The 27,562-nt window shown below is 27.6% G+C and overlaps 1 protein-coding gene and 2 non-coding genes across 3 annotated transcripts; 1 reads left to right on the forward strand and 2 right to left on the reverse strand.

The window, feature by feature from the left end:
- Positions 1 to 14,482: 14,482 nt before the first annotated feature.
- LOC124920444 (bidirectional sugar transporter SWEET9-like) lies at positions 14,483 to 16,185 on the reverse strand. Its single transcript, XM_047460934.1, has 6 exons — positions 16,030 to 16,185; positions 15,889 to 15,925; positions 15,593 to 15,800; positions 15,345 to 15,506; positions 15,132 to 15,251; positions 14,483 to 15,032 (listed from the first exon to the last, which is right to left on the reverse strand). Exons 1-6 carry the CDS (start codon positions 16,076 to 16,078, stop codon positions 14,757 to 14,759), a joined length of 852 nt encoding a protein of 283 aa, XP_047316890.1. The 5' UTR covers positions 16,079 to 16,185; the 3' UTR covers positions 14,483 to 14,756.
- Positions 16,186 to 22,719: 6,534 nt separating this feature from the next.
- Positions 22,720 to 22,791, reverse strand: TRNAQ-UUG. The gene has a single exon. It is a non-coding gene; the product is annotated as a tRNA-Gln (tRNA).
- A 3,624-nt stretch (positions 22,792 to 26,415) lies between these two features.
- On the forward strand, positions 26,416 to 26,489 carry TRNAI-AAU. The gene has a single exon. It is a non-coding gene; the product is annotated as a tRNA-Ile (tRNA).
- Positions 26,490 to 27,562: the final 1,073 nt, after the last annotated feature.

Consider the following 27,562-nt stretch of genomic DNA (forward strand, 5'->3'; position numbering starts at 1 on the left):
CTCTCAGTATTAGATTTATGATTAATGGATGGGACTTCTATTCCATTTCCATCATAGATACTTATGGACTAGAGTTCTGCAGGATGGACTTCATTTACAGTGTGGAAAGCAGTCAGACGCATTGTCAAAGTAAAAAAGGTGCGATTATTTATTGACCCCCACTTAGTTTCCTCGTTCTGTTGTAGATGCTCTTGTATCGTACTTGTAATCAATAAAATAGGTTGGTCGCTGGAACACTTCATCCTAAAGAGCACATCACTTGACATTAAATAGGTTGGTCGCTGGAACACTTCATCCTAAAGAACACATCACTTGACATTAAATAGGTTGGTCGCTGGAACACTTCATCCTAAAGAACACATCACTTGACATTACTATGTTATATGGTTTCTTACTTCTTTCCATATCAAGTTAGGTCAGTCATCCAACGTGAGTCATGGGAACACATCAAAGACAATGACATTAAGAAAAGTGTGGTATGTTTTATTGGAGAGATTTGGCAAGTTCCTCCTATGTTTTCTGCTGCAATCAAAGTACGTAAGATTTCTTTTATTATTCTCCTAGGCTACATACATGGTTTTGATTTTTAATCTTGATGATACAGAAAAATCTATATTTGTCATATTCTTTTTAAAATCATAATTATCCAGAAAATAAACCATGATCTAGAAAATAATACCATAATGATATTATGCTAAATGAAACAAAAAGTTACACTATAATCTGGATTTTTATACCGGTTCTTTATTTATATTTTTCTCTGTAGTGAATGGCATGCCTACCGCACAAAGATGGGAAAAGCATTTTGAAGCAGAAGAACTCAAAGACCGAGAAGTGACAGAACAAGCATCAGTGCAGCGATAAGAATCAACGAAACCTACCAGCAATTAGTGTTCAAACATTAAAAAAAAAAGAACAATTATTAGTGTTCAAACATTTTTAAAAAAGAATTGAACTTAGATGTGTTCGAACGTTACAAAATAAAAGGAAACAAGCAAAATAATAAATAAGAAATCAACGTAAGCATTTATAATACCAATAGAAACAAAAAATTCTCATCCCGTACAAACCATTTTTTTCGGATTGAAACGAACGCGTTTAACATAAAATCTTTTGAAACGCTCGTATTCATAACTTTTTCCTTCGAAAACTCGAAAGTCGTACTGCATGACACGCTCCAAGAGGCCGCCACATACTCTACATCATAGGTCGACATAGATACAATACGTTCCCGTTAGATCTTTCGGGAATCTAACCGCAATGCTAGGATCTCTCATGAGGAAACCGTAAAAGAACCACATGATGGCATTGAAGGTAATGGTAAGTGACAATGCAAACGACATATACTCCACGCTTTTTGTTCGTATCACCTTGTTTCTGCAAATATAATTACAATTATAAACTTATAATTAAGAATTAAAATAATATGTTTTGAGTAATAAATTCCGTTTTATTTGGTATAACAAAATTGGGCTTGTCAAGAATTCGGGAGACAAATAGTTGGAATTGTAATTAGGTTATCCTTAAGTATCAAACGAACCAGCCCTGTAGTCTAAATTACTGGACTTTTAAGTATTAAATGAATAATAACAAATAGTTGGAATTATAATTGGCCTATGACTACAGATCGTTTGTAGGTGAAAACAAAAGGAATCGTTTTCCTTTTTCTATCATTATTCCAATAATAATTTAGGTAGCCATTTTTAAAAATTGAAAATATAACATATTCGCATTAGTGTAGATATTCAAATTTCACACGAATCTAAACTATGATAGAAAATAAGTGAGATAAACAACTAAACAAAGAAATTATTATCGACTCTCGTGATATTCCGACTTTTTGAACAACAAGGGGTTAACGATGATTAATGTGATTGTGTGCTTCTTGTTTCTTTATTTTTTTTTATTTTGTGTGATTACAAATGTTTGTAATATTTTCTGTTAATTTAGTAGGTTTCGAATAATTTATGATTCGAAGAGATTTTCGATACATTTTCACAATTATGTTGCGATATTTCCGGTTTTTTGGATTATTTCGAACTTTATTTTATTGTTAAAAACAAATTATCTATATTTCCTATATAGATAGACTTACTATATCTTTATTTATTAAATTCCCAAACGTCAAATAGTCACTAATGAGCAGTTGCCATCATCAAATTGAACTTGACTTACCATAAAATTTTATGATATTTTCTTCAAAAAAAAAAAAAAAAAAAAAAAATCGGCAATAAAATTAATGTCAATAACAATATTTCATTAATATAGCTGATAGAATATTATATCACATATGTCATTAAATTTAATTAATTAATTTTTTTTAAAAACAAATATTTATAACCTAAGAGATTTCTGGTATAATTCAAATAATTATATTTTATATATTAATTTTCTTTTCATCAATAATTATTTTAAAAGACTTAAAAGAGTATTAAATATTAAAAAACTCTCAATTGACGTAATTATAAACTTTTTCGATGTCTAATTTGACAAATTCATATTTTCACCTCTTGAACTAGCTAAGTCATTTGACGACCTTTGATGAACATCATTTGATTACTAGATATGATCGTCTTTAACATATGATTGTCTTTAACATTTTCCGCAATCGATTAACCAAACATTTTGCGACAAACTTATAGAAAGATGAAACGAGACTAATATGCATATTGTTATTCACATTAATAGTCTTAGGAGCTTTACGAATGAGACATATCGAAGTAGAATTACAACTCTTATCAAATGATGAAAAACGATATTGTAACCCCTGGAAATTCCGTAGCTTAAAACATGCGTCGCGCTTGGCACATGTGGCAATACGGGCCTAGAGTGGCTCGATGTTCGATGGTTTCAACCTTAGAACCCCCGAAAATTCCATAGCTTAGCACGTGTATCATTTTGTGTAGTGGCAATATGGGCCCAGAGTGGCTCGAGGTTTGATTGTTTCAACTTTGGTTTGTGTGTCAAACATCGTTTTAAAATAAAACATTGTTTTGAAAGATTTTGATAATATATGACAGCTTTTAAAATTAATTATGTGAGAATAATTAAATTTTGTTCAAATTTTGATAAAGTGGGGATTTGTTTTATAATCAAATGGCGATTATGAAATCCGGTTTAAACTAATCAGAGTCGCCAATTATTTTACGAAGATCAATAAAATGGTGTACGTGTAAAAACATATTTTGCACCAGAGTTTCGTTTGGTTTGAAGTTTGGTTATACTTGGGAAATGGTTTACGCGTTATGTCCTCCGTAGTCGTTAAAGAACGATTTCTACTTTATAAACTTGGCTTTTTGAAAATCGATTATATAACGTTTGAGTTTGTTAACCGATTATTCTTCTAATTCTATTTATGCGTCTAGGATTATTATTGAAATATTGAAACAACAATATTAAAATGACGGTACATGTTCTAGATGATCGCTTAAGAGGATTACACCTGAAGAAAATCAATCATTTTTAAGGATGTTAGAGGTTAAAAATAAACATTAAACAAAACTTTGGTCAAAATATTTGTTTCGGAGACATCCCGAAAATATTTTGAAATCATTTTCCGATCTCTCAGGATTATTAGAAAATGGATTGGGGTCCCAAAATTATAAAAATAATTTGGGATTTTGAAAAGTGGAACCAAGCAGGCCTTAGAACAGGAGTCCTAAGGTTTGGGTCCGATTTCAACGATCGGGGTCCGAAGACCCTTGGTTTGGGCTCGGGAGCTCTTAGTCTAATTAATTATAATGTCTATAACTTTAGACTCATTGTCATTTACTTGGTATTTTAATTATATTTATATATTTATTAAAAAAAATTTATTTTTCGACTAATTAGTTATTAATAATAATAATAATGTTGCGTATTTTTAGGAAAATCGTATCAAGTGATTCTTTTAGATGAGTAGATAATAACACTATTATTTATTACTTATATTATATTTTAGAAATATATATATATATACAAATAATGTCACGTTCCTCGACCCGAATCGTGTCCGTGCCCGAAGTGTGTTCGTGCCTTAGTGTCTTAACTCAAATTGTGACAATCTGGGCAACACCATTTCTACCAACCGAAAATGTGTGTAGCCTCACATTATATTATTTAGAATTGGAGTATATTATTTTCTATGAATTTAATTGTTGACAATTGAATTTAGAATGATTTGTGTTTCCTATTTTTAGTTCTCAGATTTATTTTTAATACTAACAATGGTGTATGTTGTTTAATACCATCTTTGCAGGACATATCTGTAAAATTCGATCTAAGAACTTTGATAGTGTACGGACTCACCATTTTGCTGACACAAGCTTTAGTTCAAGCACGTTATGGTCAGATTGCTCGGGACTTCTATATGTCTTGCGTCACCCCCCTTATTGGTAATATGATTATCACTTCTCCCAACTTTTATTTTCTTTTTATATGTGGATTTGGATAAAATTCAGTTTAAATGATATATATATATATATGGAAGATCAACCAATCAAGTGGTATGCGTGCTTTACTTCCGGATGATATTAATGCTACATTATTAACTACGGCTTTTGGAGAACGCCGTGGTTAATAATGCTACATTATTAACCACGGCTTCCTCCAAGTTGTGGTTAATAATCAAAAAAAAATTAACGTCGAAAAACGACGGCTTTGACCGCCGACGTTAATAATCATCAACGTCGACATTATGACTTTTAATGACGGTTTTCGTCGTCTTTAAAAGTTATTTTCCTACTAGTGTCATAATTGTGTCGTGATCGTGTTGTCTCGTGTTTGTGTCATTTCTAACCCACGGCCCGAGTGAGATAATAATATATCGTGTCGTTCTGTACTAACATTATGTTGGATCGTATCGGTTCGTATTGATCCAACTCATTGCCCAATTCTAGATGGGCATAAATTTTACGCTACCCATTTGTATCACTTACTTCTGTAAATACAATAATAAATGTAAATACAATAATAAATATTGTTGAGACATAGACACAAATATAAACAAATGAAAAGATGAATAAAGACCCGCAAAAGAACTCATTTTAAAATCCGATAATTTGTTGGGCTAAAAGATGGGAATCAAACAAATATATAGGTCAATCCGGTCGACTAACTAAGTCAATTCTTAACTTCACATGCTTGAGTTATTTTTTTTTTTATCGATTTGGGCTCATTGCATGATGACAACCACTGGCAGCTAGGCAAGTGCGAATTTAATTTTAACTCAAACTCTAAACCACCCTTTAAATTCATTCATTCATTAATATTTTATAGACAAACACTATTCTCCATTTTTAACTATATTATAATATATTATAATAATATTTTATAGATTTATTTAAAAATATTTTATAATATATTATAGTATTCTAACAATATAACATATTTTAAAACTATTCATTTTCAAACTAATAACTATATAAATTAGATTTTTTTTAAATAATTTTATATAAATTATAATTTAAAATTAAAAAAAATTAATATATATAGTATTAAATATTATTTATAATATATCTAATATTTAAAAAATACCTAATATAAATATATATTATTAAATTATTACCGATTTAACAGTTAAACCGCTAGAAAAATAATTCAACCGAAAACTGAACCATTTAACCGGTAAAACACCGATTAACCGGAACCGTTATACTAGTAAACCAGTCAAATGAAACCGGTAAGCTATCGGTTCAGTTGATTTATCAGTTTTCGGGTTTTTTTCGGTCATATGTATAATTGCTTTAGTTTATTTACAATTTTTAATAGCATAAACAAGCTACTTATTAGGGTAATTAAGCAACACATTAAATAGGCTAATAATTAAAACAATTGATAATTTTTAAAGTATAATGGAAAACAACTCATAATCCTTCACTAGATACACAAAATTATCCCTTAAATCACAATTTTTTTGAAATATATTTTTCATCTATCTCATATTAATATTAATTTTTTTTTTTTGGGAAAACGACTTAGCGTCATTTCATTAAAAATTCCCAAAAACGGGAAAAAAAACCACGAGTTTAAGAGATCATTCTAGACAGGCCTAGAATGATTTTGAAGTCGTAACATTCTGAATAAAAGCTAAAAACGTAAATGAATTATCTGTTTACAATGCTTTCAATTCTAGTGAGTTTAAAAAACGGTAAATTTCAGTTCCTGCAGATATTCCAGTTTTGCTCCGTGCTTGGAATTTCTCTCCACGTTCCCGCGAGGGCGCTGCAATCCGATACAATATCTTTCCATAACTCGTCAATGCTCCTGCGGGTTCTGTCATATACCCTTGCATTCCGTTCTTGCCAAATGTTATACACCACTGCTCCAAAGCCGCACTTGAACACGCTTGTTGCAAATCTATTTCCCTTGGCTTTGAGTAGTGCCGCTTCTTTGATTTCATTCCATTCGCTCGGGAAACTGATCAGCTCCAGGCTTTTATAGAATCTGTCTCAAAGCTCCGAAGCAATACAACAGCTCCCGAATAGGTGATCTATGGTTTCTTCATTTCCTATGCATAGAAGACAGCTCGCGTCTGGGATGCTCATATATTTACTGATACGATCACGTGTGTTGAGTCTTTCCCAGAAGGCGATCCATAGGATGAACTGGTGTCGAGGGATAATCTTCGTTGACCATACAAGAGGAGCCCATTCTACTTTCTGCGCTTTTTCCCGGATTACCTCCCATGTTTTCTTCAATACCAGCTTCCCATTGTCCTCAGCTTTCCATTTATGAATATCCGGTCTGTCGTGTAGTTGTATGTTACTTATATGATCAAGTATCCTCTTTCCTTCTAGAATTCTTCTCAAGAGCAAGTTCCAATTCCCATATTTGATGTCTCTGATTTTCGCTTTTGCGCAGTCCCTTCTGATACGAGTATTTTGAAACTGCTCCTTGTCGATGATAGGCTGGTTTTCAAACCAATGGTCGTGCCAGAATAGAGTGTCTTTCCCATCCCCTAGTCGAATGTCATAAAGATCTGCAATATCGCTTCTTAGTTTAAAAATCTTTTTTAGAGATCAGCTCATACCTTCGTGAATTTTGCAGGTCCAGATGATGGTTTCGTGTTTCATAAATCTCGTATGCACCCATTTGATCCATAGTGACTCCTGATTGCGCTCCAAAGCCCACAGATGCTTGAAGGTTAGAGTCTTGTTCCACTCGATACAGTTCTTCAAGTCGATGCCTCCCTCGTCCTTCGGTTTGCAGAGAGCGGTCCATTTGACTTTCTTTCCTCCTCTTCCACTATTACTCTAGATAAAGTTTCTCATCAGTGTGTCGAGTTCCTTCATTACCTTCTTCGGAATGATCATTTGCTGCACCCAATAGTCAACTATGCCCATAACCACGGTTTTGATAAGTTTGATCCTCCCTGCATAAGAAAGTTTTTTCGCTGCTCAGCCAGATATCGTGTTTTTTACCTTTTCAATCAGTGGCTTGCAGTGTGAGATCTCGATCTGCTTCGCAGATAACGGAATTCCTAAGTACCTTATGGGAAATTTGCCTTCCTTGATGCCCATGATGTTGAAGATGTCCTGCTTTGTTTCGTCCTTCACGCCTCCATAAAATGCCACACTTTTGCTTTCATTAATAGTTAAACCTGTTACCTCAGAAAAGAACGTTAGTGTAGCCCTAATAGTTTTAATGGAATCAACGTCCGCGTGCGCTAGAATGAACAAATCGTCAGCAAAGCATAAATGTGTTACCTCCTCTACCTCACAGAATGGGTGAAAGATGTATGGACGATTCTTTCGGAACATCGCGAAGATGCTCTCAAAGATCGCCATGATAGTTACGAAAAGGTAAGAAGAGAGGGGGTCCCCTTGCCTTACCCCGTTTTCACCCTTGAAATAGCCTTTGTGGACTCCATTAACGCTAACAACAAAACAGGATGATGAAACGCATTGCATAATCCAATCGATAAAAATCATAGGAAAAGCAGAAACAACCAGAAAGTCTTGAATGGCTTCCCATCTAACAGAGTCAAAAGATTTCTTGATATCTATTTTGAAAGCCACTCTCGGGGATATTTTCTTTTTCCCGTAGCCTTTTAATAGGCTCTGCATGAGAAGAATATTATGAGAGATTGTCCTACCGGGGATGAATGCAGATTGATTAAGATTTATTATTTTTCCTATAACATTTTTAAAACTTTTAGAAATGATTTTTGAAATGATTTTATAAATCACATTGCAGCAGGAAATTGGTCTGAAATCTTGTACTTTCTCATGTACCGCGGTTTTGGGGATCAAGGTTAGAACCGTTGTATTCCATTGCTTTAACATCTTCCTATTTTTGAAAAACTCCAGTACCCCATCAGTAACATCTTTACCCACAACCGACCAATTATCTTTGAAGAACTGTGCATTAAACCCATCAGGACCCGGGCTTTTATTCCCATCAATACTAAACAGAGCTTCTTTAATCTCAACCTTCGTGACCACCCTTATCAACTCGCGACTATCTTCTGCAGAGATTTTCCTATCAATAATTTGATACAAGGTATTCAGGTGACTTTGATGCTGCTTTCTTGTACCCATAAGCTGTTTATAGAAATCAATAGCCAGATCTTGGACACCCTTTTGACCCTGAACATATTCACCATCATCATTCTTCAGCCTGTACACATTGTTTCTCATGTTTCTAGCCTTGCATTTTCTGTAGAAGAAAGTTGTGTTTTTATCACCCAACGAAAGCCAGCTCTGTCTTGATTTCTGTCTAACAAAATTCTCTTCAAGCAGACCCAGCTTCCTGAAGTTTTCAAGCGCATATCTTTCTGTTTCATTGAGTTGTTCATCACTATCATCCCTTAATAACTTTTTCTGAACCTCTTCCAGTTCTTCTCTAGCAGCCAGAACTCTATTGGAGATATTGCTGAACTTCTTCTTGTCAAAGCTTTGGAGATGATTCTTCAGGAGCTTAAGCTTCTCAGAAACCCTGTACATGTTGGAACCTCTGACATCTGTTGACCATACGCTTTCGAGGATACCCTTGAATTTATCGTTATCCATCCAAAAATTGAAAATTTTAAAGGGCCTTTTGAACCTTTCTTCCTTTTCCAGAACAATTTAATCGGGCAGTGATCAGATATACCCGGATTCAAAACATGAAGTTGACTTCTCGGAAATTGGTTAATCCAGTTCTCATTACCAGACATCTGTCAATTCTACTTTTTCTAATTTGTTCATTCCCTCTCGTAGAAGACCAAGTGAAGAAGTTCTCAGAATTGGTAGGCTCGATACAACCCATATCTCTGATGCAGTCATTAAATTCAATCATATCCCGAGTAATTTCAGATTATGGGCTACGATCAGATTCAATCATATTAATATTAATTTATATGCGATAATATTTTAAAAGATTTTTAACTAATTTATTTTAGTAACCCGGGTTATTGTAATTGGCCAGTTAGTATAATTTATCAAAATTAAGACAGTTAAAATCTCGAATTTACTTTTAAAATCTTACGATTTTAAAGAAAATTTAGAGTTTAATTTGGGTAAACTCTTAAACTAAGCAAATTTTTAATTTTACGATTATATTTTTTATGGATAATTTTTAATTTAGTTTAGGATGCATTAAGTGAAAAACAATATTGAGTAAGATATAAAATTGTCTCAAAATTTTGTATTAAATATAAGTTACTATAGTAAGAATTTCAACGGATGAATTTTTTTTTATGAAAATGATAAGTAAATTTTTAAAAAAATTAAAATCTAGAGCGATCAATATTTGATAAGATTTGTAATTATGATATTTATTTATTTTAAATCATTATTATATATATATATATATATATATATATATATATATATATATATATATATATATATATATATATATATATATATATATATATATATATATATATATGAGCTCTAATACAAAATTATTTTTGTTATTTTATTTTTTTGATATAAAAAAAATATATACCACAAAATATTGATTTTTTTATATACCAAAAAATAGGTATAATATAAACCTATACTAAAATTATGTATGAACGAAAAAAAAAATGCATATACTCTGAAATGCAAGAAGAAAAAATGAATTGCTCTACCATATTATTTTTTTTAAATAATAATATCGCAATACACTGATATAGTTGTAGAATGATTTTTAAGAAATTAAAAATTATGAGATTAAATTGAAATGCATATCATGTTATTTTTAATAAATAAATATAGTATGTCACTTAAGATTCAACCTCGTTATTGATAGGTATAGCGAATTTTCGGGTTTCGGGAGATCCGACCCGACCCGGACCCGAAGTTGTCCCGAAAAAATCGGGTTCTTAAATTACCCGAAATATCGGTTCGGAACCGATAGGTACCCGGACCCGAACCGGACCCGATTTTGAAATTATTTTTAATTATTTAACTCATTTTAACTTATTAATGTATTTTTAATTTTTATCTATATTTTAAACTTAATTTGGATCAAATTGAACAAAATTTTTATATTTTAAAATATTTTATATTATTAATGTATTTAATGATAAAAAAGTTACTTCATATGTATTAAGCTTTGAAAAATTCCTTAATAAAAAAATTATAAAATATTATAAAACAAACAATCATATATTATATAATTTATAAATAGATAATATTTAAATATATATATATATATTAAAAAAATCAAAACTCAGGTTCAAACATAATTCTCTCTATTGTATCTCTTCTTCCTTTTTTCTCACAAACCGAAACATACAAAATCTTTGTTATTTTTAATTACTGAATTTGTTTGGGTACCTGGAACCAAACCGGAACCGATTAGTTCTGATCCGAAATTATTCGAAGCCGAAAATCAAATTAATTATCCGAATCGAATGGTTTGATTTCTTCGGATGGCCGACCCGACGGGGGCAACATTATCCTACCTAGTTATTGAATTAAAATAAAATAATATTTTATAAAATGCGTAAAATTGAATTATAGATTAATTTTTTATTATTATTTCATTAAATTGATTTTATTAGTATAACATATTTTTTGTGTCATTTATTTATTTATTATTATTTAAATAAGTTTATAGTTAATTATATAATTAATAATAATAGTAATAATTAATATATAAATAAAATTAACATACAAATATTATTATAAAATTTACCTTGCACCTCAATTTTGTTACAATATTCATTAGAAGCCCAATTTATTCCTCCTTTTATATATTTTAATAAGTATAATATTTTTATAGTATACTCTATTTATTCTTCACAATAAACGTATAGAAATAGCCAAGCACCTAGAATAGATAAACAAATCATGTATTAAATATGAAATAATTGATAGTTTTTTAAATTATTTTTTTAAAATACATCATGCAAAATTTTGTATCATATTCTAAATAAAATAAAATAAAAAGTGAGATTGATAACTAACTTGGAAATTTAATAAACTACTCACTTATTATTAAAGTAATTAATATTACATTAGTAAGTCATTAAATATGACGATAAACTCGGCATTATATTTGAATTACTATTTATCTCTTAAATAGAGTCACATAACATATTCAATTTTTATACAAACTAATATGTGGGTATTTTTTATTTTATTTTTGTTAAATAAATTGTTTACAAATTTTGATCTGTTTTTCTTTTTCTTAAAATTTTCAATGGGTGTTAGTTTAATGACTTTATTTATTAAAGTTTTTGTTCAGTTTGAATGTTTCCTTTATGATGTGAAGATAGATGAGAGTTTATTTTCTAGCACTTACAATAATGGTTATTAATAATAAAAAAAAAATGTGTTATGATGGAACATGAATAGAGAAAAATATAGTAAATATTTTGAATCAATTAAAGCTGATATATTACATTTCCCCTTTCATTTGTTCTAATTTTTGGATTTGAAAATTTTATTTGCTCTACCAATCAATTATGAGCCTCCACCAACAGGAGCGTAGGAATTATCCCACCTTGAATAAAAAATTACGCTAAAAATGTAATATTACCTTTTAATTTTTAAAATAAATTTAATATAAATCACTATTTATTTATTTAATTATTACAAAAATAATAAAACTTACTTTTTATTGTTATTCCTAAATCTGGATTCATTAAAGAAATTAAATATGGTAAATAATCAATAAATTCTTATAATAGAAATTAAATAATCAATAAATTCTAAAATTTCTTTTTATTTTTTTATTTAAAATAAAAAATTATATTAAAATAAACATGGTAGCTCAAAATGTGTAGTGGGGCTGAAAATAGAAAACAATAGACTAGATCTTGAACCAAAGGCCCAACAAATAACCATTAATACAAGTTGTAAGATTTTGCTTTTACAACATTTGAAATATTTTCAAAAGTTTGTTCTCTTCAAAATCCAAACATATTAAATTTTAGAAAAAACAAAATTTTAAATATTTATTCCTAAAACTAAAGGTTTATTTCAAATAATAATAAATTACTTTAAACAATTCAGTTATGTATTATTACTATTATTTATATACAATTAACTATAAACTTACTTAAAAATTAATAATAAATAGCCGACACTAAAAATAAGTTATATTTATTAAATCAATTTAATAAAATAATAATTTTGTTTTGATCTGTAATTCAATTTTACTATTTTATAAATTATATTACATTATTTTAATGAAAATAACTTATTAATTCATATAATTTTAATATCTTAAATTTAACTAATTTATAAATTTATCTAAATTAGACTAATTAATTATTCTAAATTCATAGGATTTCAAATGAACTAGAGAACAAAGTTTTAATGTTAATTTAATCACACATATTTATAATAATTCAATTTATTTTAAATAATTTATTTTCTAAGCCGGTTTTGGACCACTTTATTTTCTATTTTATGGGTAACATAAATAAACTAACTTGCAAAAATAATATATACTACTATATTATGTGTAGTTGAAGATAGACCTAAACAAATAATGTAAATTACTTATAAACTTAGCTAGTTTAAAAAAAATAATAACACTATTAGTTCAATAAAGAGTTAATATGTCGTCCGAGTATTTATCCTGAAAAATTCATTTTCAAAACCTCAAAATAATATTTTAGGAATTTAACAATATACTGAGATCTTGAAACTAAAATTTTCAGGATAAATGTTTGAACGACTATATAATTCTCTTTATTGGCTAATGGAACTAATAGTTTTATTATTTTTTTAAACTAAGTTTATAAGTATTTTACATTATTTGTTTAAGTCTATCTTCAGCTTCGCATAATATATATAGTAGTATATATGATTTTTGCAAGTAATTTAAGTATGGTGCCCATAAAATAGAAAATAAAGTGATTCAAACCGGCCGGCTTAAAAATAAACTGTTTAAAATAAATTAAATTATTATAAATATGTGTCTGATTAAAATATCATTCAAATTTTGTTCTGTAATTCAAATTTGAAATTCTAAGAATTTAGAAGAATTAATTAGTCTAATTTAAATAAATTTATAAATTAGTTAAATTTAAGATATTAAAATTTTACAAATTAATAAATTATTTTCATTAAAATAATGTAATGTAATTTATAAAATCGTAAAATTGAATTAATATTGAATTAATTTACAAAATTATTATTTTATTAAATTGATTTAATAAATATAACTTATTTTTAGTGTAGGTTATTTATTATTAATTTTTAAATAAGTTTATAGTTAATTATATATAAATAATAGTAATAATATATAATTGAATTATTTAAAGTAATTTATTATTATTATTATTTGAAATATTTGGATTTTGAAGAGGATCATTCCTAATAAGGTTTATTTTATTTGTCCGGACTTTGGTTCAAGATCCAATTCAAAACGGTTAAGGAGAGTTTACGTAAAATCGTTTTACATACGTGAACTCGTAAAATCAAAATTTTACCCAAAATCGTGAGAGTTTACATAAATAATATTTATTCACATTAATAATTTTTAAAATAATATATAATCAATTCATATCTAAAAGGGTCAACATAAATATTTAATAAAATTAATATGTTTTAATATTTAACTGATTTAAATTTTATAATATAAAAATATTATTTATTCAAAAAAATTACCTAAAATTTTATTTTAAAATTATTAGTTATTAAATTATTTATGAATCATTATTTATATATATAATAAAGATAAAATAATTGTATTTATTAATTTTTAAAAAAGTACTCATATTTATGAATATATATTAAAATAGTAATAAATTTCAATAATATATATATATATATTATTTATTATTCAAAGAATTATATTATTAATTTAAGAAACCCTCATTTCTTTCTTTCTATTTGTCTTTCTCTCTATTTCCTTCCATAACAGCGATATTTTTCTTTTTTCTCTATTTCCTTTCATAGACGCGTAAAAAAAAAAAATCTGTATAATTTGTTGATTATTTAATTCTATTATAAGTATATAATAGAATTCCAAATGGCAAAATAGACATTTATTGTCAAAATGATCTAAACTATTTTAAAGACCAAACAAAGTACATAAATATAAATATAAAGAGACCATATTTTCTTATAAGGTTATATAAAACAACTCTATATAAATAAAGAACTACCAGTGAATTTTATAGTAGCTCTTAAACAAGTACAACAAAGTACATATTGTTACAACAATAATAATGAGGATACAATAATATTGCAGGATTAAACAAACTAGTTAGTACACATTGAGATGAAGATAGACTTTATTGTTACAAAGTTATTTGATGCAAAAACAACCTTAAAACAAACAAGTAGATCCAACGAGTAGTTCCCGAAAGCTTGGAATCATGAAAAGAGACGTGAAGTTATGGTTTAGGCTTGAACAGGAACATCCATGTTAGGCCTCATGTTTCCATCGATAGGAGTTGTCGTCTTCCATGGGGACGGATCAACTTTGATCTTCGCAATATCGATAACTTGGTGAGACAATTCCGGCGACTTGTAATCGTTTTTCTCTCCCAAAGCGATGATCACTTGGGCCTCAACTTTAGTACTGTCTTTGGGAAGCTTGTCCTTGTTTGAATCTTTGTACCACCAGTAGAGAAGCATTTGAAGAATACCAAATCCGAAGCCAAGAATATTGGGAAGCTGAAATTAGAAAAGCCAACAACAACAAAAAAAACACCAAAAACGGTTAGTCCTTTATGAGAAATTTTGTGTCCCCGTTAGATCTTTTGGTAAACTAACCGCAATGTTAGGATCTCTTATGAGGAAACCGTAAAAGAACCACATGACGGCATTGAAGGTAAGGGTAAGTGACAATGCGAACGGCATATACTCCACGCTTTTTGTTATTATCACTTGTTTCTGCAAATATAATTACAATGGTTATAAACTTATAATTAAGAATTATAACATAATAGTAGTGTATATCAACTAGGACTAGTGGTCGATATATACCAAGATTAAGAGAGGCGCGGCGAACACACAAACCGAGAATATCAAACATATCCATCCCACAATTTTCAGGCGAACCAAATGATCATGGACTAGAGTTTCAGTCAAAAGAAGAATCATTCCATAAGAGCCTAGCATCCCCATCAACAACTTTACTGTTGGAGCCTACATTGATCATATTCAACACCATTTTGTTAATAAAAATCACGTCAAAAAGGATTATCGAGACTTTTCGAAGAATGAATTAATACCTTCTTGGGTGCATAGAAAATGTAGAGGCCAATATATATAGATTCAACGAAACATCCAAAGGAGTTGATAGTGATGAGGAGGGTTCCATTTTCAGTCTTGAGAAAAGCATAGTACATGAGGAGCATGGCACTAAATAGGGCAACCACATAAGGGATAGACTGAAACCCTTCGGTCGACTTCCTCTTATATATGTTATAATACGTCGGGCTGTCGAAAAAACAAATTTAGTATTAGTTTATGTTTTGAAGTTATAAATAAACACTAAGAATAATATGAAACAATTAAATTAACTCACATCGGAGAAAGGAAAACAAAGAAGGATATAATGTTGCCTGCACGAAAACGTGACGTGGGTAAAAAAGACAACTATAATTAGTGTCGATTAATATGTTTGAAATCACAAAAATATTTAAGATATTTAAGATATTTAAGATACCTAGGAGGCCGAATGTAAATGCCAGATGTTGGGTTGTGAAGAAGTTCATGTTTTTTGATATTCTTTTGTATGGTAAGCTTGAAGTCTTCAAATGAAGAGAAGCTTATTGCTTTGCTTCTGTCTTCTAAACACTCAAGCACATATTGTAATGCTTGAGATCAATCCATATATATAGATAGGTAATGGGGGCCAAAAGGCACTAGTGGGTAAGAAAAGATAGAGAAGGGCTTATGGGCATATAGTGATTTAATTTGCCTTTATTTTTTTCTTCCTAATGCTCATCTTTTTGCCATTTTTAAGAGATATATTGAATTATATATCTTTCATTCTAATATCTTACAACTAACTTGTTACATCCAATTGAAGAAAAAGTAAGTTGTCTCGAGATATTTTGAAACTTAAATGATGTGAAATCACAAAATTGTGATAAAATAATAATAAAGTGAACAATAATAAAAACAAAATCGATCGATACTCTAACTATAGAATATTCAAGAAACTACCATGCTTTGATAATTATCAATAAATAAAACAAAAAAGAAAAAAAGAGACACAAATGTTGTTCATGATAATGAAAAAAAATAAAAGTAAGAAAATAGTTTGAGTTTGAAAGTTAGTTATATTAATATTGTAACATATTAAATATAAGGATGGGTTTGAGGGTGGATTTGATTTGGATTATATTGTAACCTAAAATGATTTATATATATTTATTGAGAATCACCCATTGACATAATACAATATATTTTCATCCAACAATAATTATCATGAGGTGGTTATATGCACCATGTTAAACACATTACAAAGAAAAACAAGGCAAATAAAGTATGATCAATCCACTTAAAACTAACATTTCATTCTTGTAACACGATTAATTCGTTCTAACTTTTAACTCGTTACAAATTAAGAAAACTTGTTCTTTCTTTTTCAAATATCGATCGATCATACCGCGTGAGACTTCAGTTTGTGGGCAAGCTTTATGATGTGTCACCCATTATAAATTCAACCCAATTGGTGTTAAGGTTTACAACTCATGATTTCCAGATCCGGGAAGGGTTTATTTCAATTCTCAATCTCATGTCTCATCTCTATCTTCTCTTTTCTCTGAATTTTTTACAAGTTGTGATCCTACTCAGCATAACCGATCCCCATATGAATGTATCCACCAATAGGATTTTGCCAAGTAGGATTAATAATACAGTAGGACCCAACCATAGTATCCTGCTCTGCCATGAATGATCAATATGATAAAAGTGATTCCCATATTCATGTAGAAAAGATCCTTCTTTTATATATCCCTTTATTAAATGAAATGAATGATTTAATGTGATCATTTTAGAGCTTATCTTTAATATGATGAGGTAGTATATATATCTGCATCAAGTCATTAATAAACATAACATATATATTTATTTATTTATTTTTGAATTTGTGATATATATATTGGACCAGTTAAGCTGAGCTAGCCCAATAATCCACTTGCTAATTTGTCCTTTGTGGCTTTTTCTTTTTCTTCTTTTCTTATCTCTTTTTCTTCTATTTTCTTTAATATGCATGAATTTGAATTTAGTAGAAGACAGCAATCATGTAATATTGTGTCTTACCATTCAAAGAATAAGTCATTTCTTGGTTATTATATCATGAATGAATAAATTCATCGTTCTTTCGTTAATATTAGTTTTTTATATTTGTCAAATGATTAATCTCGTTATATTTTGGATATGATTGGGGCTTGTCACAATTTTGGATTTTTAAGATTTTCTGAGATTTTGTCCAAAATAATCTTATTATTTTATGAAAAAATAGGTTTTTGGGATTTTAATTTGTTAAATTACTATAATGTCTTTTTGTAAATAAATGTTAATTTTTTTTAAGATAAAATAAAGGTATTTTAGTATTTTAGGTGATGAAATGAATAATTTGATGGTTAGAAGGATAGAGATGTGAGAGTGAATTTATAAAAGAAAAAACTAGGTCAAATCCAAAAATAAAACAATAAAACTCGAGATAATAAAACTCGAGATCAGACGAGCTCTTGATGACACTTGAACCTCGTATTTTTGTATTATTTTTTATAGTTAAGTTTACATTATTCTTATTTATATCATTATATCATTGCATGGACTTCTTACATGAAAATACAAATTCAATTTATTCACTATATTGATATAGAAGAACAAAATTTATACTCATCTTACATAAATGTGATAACTTATTATTTTCTTACACCTTTTTTTTTTTAGGATCTGGTTTTGTTTAGACAATGATTAATTATTTGTGGGAAAGCTCTTAGTACATGCCTTCAAAATTTATTTGTTTTTACTTATTTTAAATCTGTATTTATTGTTACTTATAATTTATAAGTGCAACTTCTAGACTAGGGATGGCAACGGGTATCCTACCCGCTGGGTAGTGAAGTACTCATCCCCGAACCCGATTTTTAAATTACTACCCGACCCCGACCCCGAACCCGACGGGTATCTTTATTTATATCCCCATCCCCGATTCGTCGGGTACCCGATCCCCGACGGGTACCCCATTACCCGATATTAAATATTAAAAAAATTATATTTTAATTAATTAAAACTATATAAATTAAATATAATATGTTACTACAAAATATAATTAACCTAAAACTATTAATAAATATTATATCATTAAACAATAGATAGAAAATTATTTACACTATATAATATAAATTCATCCATACACTATATAATATAAATTCATCCATACTATAAAAATACAAATAAACTTAAAAGGGATAGAACGCAATTTTTAATTAAACACAAAAACTTCAAAAATCATCAAATTAATTTTTTCATAAAAAACATTCTTCTTGAATACACTTCTTCAACAGGTCAATTACAACCTACAAAATCAATAAATAAAAAATCAACATTAACAAATTAAAAAAAATAGAATTAAGATTAAAGTATTTAACTAATATATTAAACTATTATTCCCTAAATATAGTTAAACATAGTATTTAAAAAGTTCTTTTATTTTTTATCTAATATATTGAACTAAATATAAGGAACTTTTAATATTCCTTAACAAAAACACTTTGACCCTTTATTTTTGTCTTATAAAAAATAAATTTATTTATTGTATTACTTTATTAAATTATATATTATTTTATAAAAAAAATTAATAATATTAATATTCTATTATAATTTAGAACCCTAGTTTGTGAGTTGTAAAAATCCAATGTTTAATGTGATTTATTTAATCTTAGTCAAATAACTGATAAATATATTATACATATAATGAAAGTATGTCGCATATAATTTATGCATATATATATATATATATATATAATAGGAAAATGTCAAGTAATCCAGAAATTTCACATATTAAACAAAAAAGTTTAGAAATAATAAAAGTATTATAACTGAAAAAAAATTAATTTTGTTGCTTGTAAAACAAAATTAATTTTGTTGCTTATAAAATGGAAGAAGAAACTACAAAAATAAAAATTGAAGATTAAGTTAATAAATAAATATAAGATTGTTAAAGATGAAGAACATGCATAACTTCATTAAATGAAAGCATTACTTACTTGCATAGTCATTTACTTGCATAGTCATGTAACTTATATGGTAGAGGTTGAAAAATATAACATTTTTTTGTTATTTGAAACTTTGAACAAAAACTAGAAGAATGTTGAAGAGATAGAAATTGAAGACTCTTAAGTAAGTTGAATGGAGATACCATGAGAGAGAAACGGTTATTACAAATGAATGTAATAATGTTAAGCGTGATGTGTGCCTAGGAAATGATGTTAAGCATGATGTTAAAAGTAATGATAAAATAATTAATATATTTATTTAATGATATTTAATAGTTACAACTATGGATGGCAACGGGTATCCTACCCGCCGGGTAGTGAAGTACCCATCCCCGAACCCGATTTTTAAATTACTACCCGACCCCGACCCCGAACCCGACGGGTATCTCTATTTATATCCCCATCCCCGACCCCGGCCCCAAACCCGATTTAAAATACCCGAACCCGATCATTGGGTACCCACGGGTATCGGGTATACGGGTACCCATTGCCATCCTTAGTTACAACTTGTGATGTGGAATTTGATAAGTCACTTTAATTTTATTAATATATATTAATATTAATATATTCGGGTATCGGGTATTGGGTATCGGGTATCGGGTTTGGGTTTCCAACACTCCCCATCCCCAACTCCAAACCCGATCGGGTACTATTTTTCACTCCCCATCCCCGACCCCGGCCCCAAACCCGATTTAAAATACCCGAACCCGATCATCGGGTACCCACGGGTATCGGGTATACGGGTACCCATTGCCATCCCTATTCTAGACTATTAGATTATAGCTTAAATGAAAAAACTCTTGTATAATATATAATCAAATATTTCGATTTTTATTTAAAACATTTACTCTAAATTAAGTTATAGTAAAAGTCACGTGGTTCGTTCTAAGTTTCAAATTCCAAAATAAATAAATAAAGTGCAACGATGCAATATTTGTTTTTATTAATGCAAGATTTTAGTTTCCAAAAAAAAGTTTATAGCTTTTTGTCTTTTTAATTTCTTCTAGTACACGTTTTCTTTTCAATAGTCAAAATGAATACAGCCATTAATCCTTCAAAAATGGCTAAGAATGGATTTCCTTTACCCTAAGATATAAAATAGGAACAAATATATTTATTAAATTAGTTAATATTACTTTTCACACTTCTCGTCGTCAAAACAAGTGTCGTGTTATAAAACACGTCAACTTTTAACCATCATAATTGAACAGAAACGATGTCACAAGCATATCAAAGTTTCTTGTCAACGTTTAAAATGAAGATAAACGATAATAAAAAGTAAGAATAGAAGGGGAGATGATTGACATGTATTATAAAGGGACAGAGTGAAAAACTTTGAGGAAAATGAGAACTCATAGATGATGATTCATGAGCTCAACAAAAACCATTCATTTCCCCCAAATAATATTAAAGTATTGTTATATTAGTGAAATTATTAGGGTTTGTTTGTCCCCACTAAAACCCTTTATATCTCTTGCTAGCTAAGATGCTAAGGAGTTGATGATCTCTTAAATAGTAAAGGAGTGGCTAAAATTTTAAACACTTTTGCCTTATAGGTCTTTTTTCTAAAGCTCAATATATATTCATGTATAAATGTTTGTAACATAAATAAATGTATTTTTTTTTGTGAGTATGGACCATTTTTTTGTTGGCTTTAAATGAATTAGTGGGATTTATATATATCCCCATTTTTTAAAAAAATACAACAAGTTGAGTTTTGCAAATAAAAGAGAAAAAAAGAAAAAAGAAAAAGGTTATTTAAAGAATTGGCATTTTAACGCGTTAGGTTAATTCTAGTAAAATTATTTGAAATTCTTGATATTTCTATTTTTCTAATGTCATATTAGATTTTAGATTAATCATTGATGTAATTTTGATTTCCTACTCTTTTTTAATTTTTCCATATTTTTGTCACCTTTGTTTGTATTTGAACAACTTTTTGTAAACTGTTATTTGAAGTTGCACTTTATTTTAACAGTTAAAAGTAATTTAGAGCAAAGTTTTATACCAAAATTAAAGAAAGGATATATATGTGTTTTGAATCCAAAACTTGTTGATATGACATTCCATTGTCTATCTTAATTTGAGTTTAGATTCATTGATTTTTTTCTATTTGAAAAATAAATAAAGATTTGCTTTATGATATAGGCTTTTTAATTCAATATTAGTTGAGATATATATGAAGAGTTTGATCAACAATCTTGTCTTTAATTGAATCAAATTAATTGAAATATTTGTTATTTCTAATGCAAGATGTGATATTTTTAAATTAATCTAGCTAGTTGAGATAAGAAATGTATATGAAAACATATAAAATGAAAAAAAAAATGATTGTGGTAGTGGATGTGGAAACTAATTAATTTTATGTAATCATATTACTAAATTTTGGTGTAATAATATTTATGACAACTATTATTTGTAATTAATTGTATCTTAATTAAGAAGGTTCGCATCATAGTTATGTAACATTATTACATAGGGAAGTTCTTGTTTAAGTATGTATTTGTCTTGATTTATTAAAACGTATAGAACATCGTTTTCAAAATAACATTTTCATCGGACAAAAGATATATTAATATCGTTGTTTATATTATAATGGAGAGCTCTTACAAGTATCTTTCATTACAAAAAGAAAATGTTATTTAGAAGCATTCTGATTATTGCTACTAGAAACATAATTGTCTTTTCGGTGTATATTGTGTTACATTTTTTTTTTTTCTTTTTCAAAGAAGAAAAGATAAACCTTATGTATTAAAAGTGAAAAGAAATTTATAATAGAAAGAGACTGTGAATTGACTTAGTAACTTTAGAAACCACTATTTCATTGATAATTAAATTTTATAAACTAATAATTCAAACATATTTATAAGTGTTTTTATTAAATCTCAAAGTTCAAAAACAAAAACAAAAAAAAAGTGGGTGACAAAAGTGTATAAAGCAATATTGGCAATTTGCCATTTCTTTTATAATTTTTGAAGTACTATTTGGGTATGTAGATAACAAGGTTACGTTAGCTGATATGAAAAAGGAAGACCCTGAATAAAGGAAGTGAAAAGCTTTTTATTATTAAAATAAAAATAAAAATTATTTTTTTTAAAAAAAAATAATAAATAAAAAAGAGGTCCTACCGGGAGTCGAACCCAGGTCGCTGGATTCAAAGTCCAGAGTGCTAACCACTACACCATAGAACCCTCGATGTATGTATTTGATACCTTATTTTATTTTTTAAACGCATTAGAATCTTGTTTGATACCTTAAAAATTAGGGTTTTAATTTTTAAATTTGAAGACAATTTTTACCATAACGAATTGTTTGATATTCAAAACTTGTAAAGTGAAAGATATGGATCGGCTTATTTAAAAAAAAAAAAAAAAAAATTGTATATATTTTTTCATTGATAAAGCTTTTGACATGTCCTCATTCTAATGAAATTCTCACTTATTGTTTAGCCAAGTATGGCATTCATAGATTAATAATCATTTTTTTGGATAAACAAGATAGTTTAGCACGTAAAATCAAATATCCAAAATTTCAAAAAAAATATGAAATAATTTACTTGGCCCATAAAATGGGGATGTTTTCATATTATAAGGTAAAATATTTATATAAAATGTTAATTCATTTCTTTAATAATTTTGCATTGATTTTCATATTGTTTTTTAACCTATATTGTGTTTGATTTTTTACTAATTTTAAAATTTTAGTTTTAATTTAAATATATTGTACTATTTTATTTTTGAGTTTTGTAATTTTTTTTTATTTTAATATATTTTAAAAAATGAATATAATTGTTTTTTTAAAAAAATTACACCATAAATTAAAATAATAAATATTTATCAATTATTTAAAATATGTCAAAATATTATGTTAAATAAATTAAGTATTTTTTTATTACTTTATATTATACTGTTTTTTTAAATAATAATTTATTTATTTTAATTATTATTTTTTGTTAACCTGATAAGATATTTATGATAAAATATAACATGTACCATGTTATTTTAAATAAATGATATTATTTTTGTATATTTTATTGATGTTTTAAATTATTACTTATTCCTACAAATTTATATAAGTAAATTCATGATAAAAATAAAATAAATACTATAATATATATTTAAATATTAGAATAAAAATAATTTATCTATTTATCACTATATTTTAAATAATTAATAAATATTTATAATTTAATGTTGTAGTTATACATCTTTTTATACAAAATACTATATTATTATTTTTAAATAATAATTAGTTGTAATAGATTAATAAAAAATAATAATATTATTATTTTATATAAAAATCTTATTCAATAAAAAAAATGTAAAAAAATGTTCAATAAAATAATTAAAAAATAAATGTAAAAAAATACATTTAATTATCATGTTAATTAGTTTTTAAACTTAATAAACAATTATTTAAGACTTATTTATTAATATAAGAAATAAAATAAAGTATAGATTATAAAGAGAAATATGAGAACTAAAGCAAAATTAAAATACCCATTATCCTGAATATAAATGTTTAAAAAAATAATTTTTTTTTCCAAAAACAAAACTAAAAAACATTTCTAAATGGGGCCACTTTGATGATTGATTAATTAATGCCTTGAGGATTGCATATTATCTAATCTTGAAACTAAAATAATAAACAAATTAAGAGCAAATAACAACAATAATTAATGTAGGCAAGGCAGGCAGGATAATGGATCATAAAAGCACAAAATAATAATGCAGTGGAAAAAGCTTAAATGGTTTTTACTTCTTTTTTATGGATATCTTATAAGAAAAATACTGAAATCTAATAAGTCAATAATACATTCCTAAATTATTGAGCCCGTTTTATAAAGTGGAATTTTCTATCTTTTTGTATCAGATAATATATTATTTTATCAATTGTGCTATTTATTTATATAAATTGGGTTGTTTTTGTTCAATTTTTAAATTAGATATATAAAAAGGACAATAGATTAGGATAAAACATTTTAAACAAACTAATTGGATTGTTCTTAAAGCCTGTGTTTGTTGGGGTTTGGAAATATATAATAGAAGTGAAATAATTATCAAATATTTTATTATATTTCGGTTACAATCTAGGCCTAGCCCAAACATTTATTACAGGCCCAGTTTAAACTAGTCGGGGAGAAAAACAAGATACTTGCATCAAGGGCATGGAGAGTGACATGAAAAATCCAAAAAAAAGAAAAAAGAACAACAAGTTAATTCGTTTAGAAGTAACTCAAAAGAGTAACGAGGTCCCAAATTATCAACGGTTTTCTCGATTTAATCTCCGACCAACGTCGTCATGATAATAACAATGTGGAGATTCTTAAACGACATATTTTGATTGTTAATTGTTCTTCAATTAGTCATAGAAACTCATCATTTTAGTTTCTTACTTTTTAGTCGTATCTGGATCAATACCTCTTTAACACTAGCCATGGTCTAGGCATAATTTATTGGATTTGGGTCAAATTTATTGAAAGAATTCAAATAATTGTCATAACAATTAACATTAATGCAAAAGAAAATGTGATGTCATCTTTAAGAAATACTACTAACATTCTGCTTACATATATAATTAATTAGAATACCCTTGGAATGACACTATTAATATATAAATATTGATGGTTACATTAGACTCGTACAATCTTTTCTATTATATAATTAATTAGAATACCCTTGGAATGACACTATTAATATATAAATATTGATGGTTACATTAGACTACAATCTTTTCAAATAGACGTCAACCGGAGATGACAATAAAAAATTCATATAATGAAGTTATATTATCTAAATTGGTTAAGTACTACTAACGCGAAAATGAATGAAAATGTACCTTAAGTTATTTGTTAATTTTTTCTTTTCTTCAGAATCAAACTAGACAACTCAATCATCCGTATTGTCCATGTAGGTTGCAAGTTATTTAATAACAATTTTTTTTCTTACTAATTATCGATTTTTAAAATTGAGTTTCATAATTGTCATTATTCAATTGGTTAAAACGTCATTTTACTAGTGTCTCACATTTTTTTATACGGTTCGATATTCTTGCACAGACAATTTATGATAAAACTAAGACGACTCCAATCTCGGGTTATTACAATTATTTTTCATTTTTCTTATAGACTACCACTTTCTGAAAATGAGTTTCATAAATAACCTATTATAGGGTGGTAATAATAACGCTAAGTTCTCAGGATTGAAAGTCAATTTGTGATCAAACTAGGACAACTCAATTATTGTGGTTGTCTCTTTATGTTGGGCATATTAGGCATTGTCCCATTAATTATATATTTTTCATTTTTCTTATAATAGGCTACCATTTTCTAAAAATGAGCTTCATATATTTAAAGATGCATTCAACCAAGATTGAGAAATTAATTCATCTTTCATGTGATTCTCTTATATTATTAGAAGTTAGTTGTTGTATTTAATTTTAATTGTGTTTCTTTTATAGACTATCAATTGACATTGCTCAATTGGTTAAATCTTTGTGATAATAACTCTCATATTGTGAGTTTACATGTTTTTCCTTACTTACATTTTTTTTTTTAAAATTCATCATGTTGTGAGTCAACACGTTTTCGTCTTTAGTTATAATTTTAAAATCTTTCTTGTAACTACCAATTTGTAAGAATGTTTTTGATAACTGCCTATTATATAAGTTATGATTCTCTTACATTATTATAGTCTACATGTAACATGTTGTTGTCTTTGGTTACAATTTTATAGTTTACAAATTTTTGTTTGTAATTACAGTTCTTAAGTTTTTATTTTATAGAGAATCAATTTATAAAAATAAATTTTCATAATGGCCTATTAGCTCAGTTGGTTAGAGCGTCCTGCTAATAACGCGAAGGTCGCAGGTTCGAGACCTGCATAGGCCATTCTTTATTTATGTGTTGAGGTCCTTTATGTGTTCATTTTGAAAGCTCGCATTTCTTTTAACATGTGAATTGAGGTCCTTTATGCGTCATTTTGAAAGCTTGTCATATTAATAACGTTAAGCCATTATACTATAATATATCAACATGTGAATTGAGGTCCTTTATGCGTTCATTTTGAAAGCTCGTCTGTCTTTTAACATGTGAATTGAGGTTTGTTCGAGACCTGCATTGGCCATTGTTTGTCTTTTATTTGTTTTTAACCTGTTGTCTTTATTCTTTTAAAAGTGTCATATTAATAACGTTAAACCATTATACTGCAATATATCAACACGTGAATTGAGGTCCTTTATGCGTCATATTGAAGCTCGTCTTTATAAATTGTTTGTCTAATGATATATATATATATATTAGTTATTCAGGTTGTCTATGTTACTCTTTATTTTTCTTAAGCTTTGTTTGAGCATTGTATTAATAACATTATTTAGTCATTATAATGTAATATGTCAACCCGATAATTGAGGTCCTTCTGGGTTCATTTTGAAGCTCATCTTTATAAGTTGTTTGTCTAATGAAAGAAAATAAAATTAATATATATATTACAAACACAACTTGCAAACAAGTTCAAATGAACCCATGAATTATTTTTGTGTGTTTACCACTTAACTAAATTAATGTTATTTGGTAAATTTTGAAACATGTTTTTTTATTATCATTTGACCCAAAGATAAAGAAATGACTTATTAATCCACGTGCTTATCTTAAACTTATTTTTTAAAGAAGAATATCCTATTAATTAGAAACTTGGTAAAAAGTGTTAAATTGACTTATGAATTAAAAATATTGCTTTTTATTTTAATTCACGTAGAAGAAAATGTATGTTTCTTTTTTCTTTTCTCTTTTTTTGCAAAAGTTTAAATAAATATGTTCGTTTAAAGAAAATTTGATCAATTTTTCTTTGTGTAGTATAATCTACAACTTTATCAAAAGAATTGATTTTTAAGATATATTTACTTTAAAAAATTCTATATAATTTAATTAAACTTTTAATTGATAATAAAACAAAATCACATTTT

The sequence above is a fragment of the Impatiens glandulifera genome, chromosome 1 (assembly GCF_907164915.1).
Source record: "Impatiens glandulifera chromosome 1, dImpGla2.1, whole genome shotgun sequence".
In the NCBI taxonomy this organism is placed as follows: domain Eukaryota; kingdom Viridiplantae; phylum Streptophyta; class Magnoliopsida; order Ericales; family Balsaminaceae; genus Impatiens; species Impatiens glandulifera.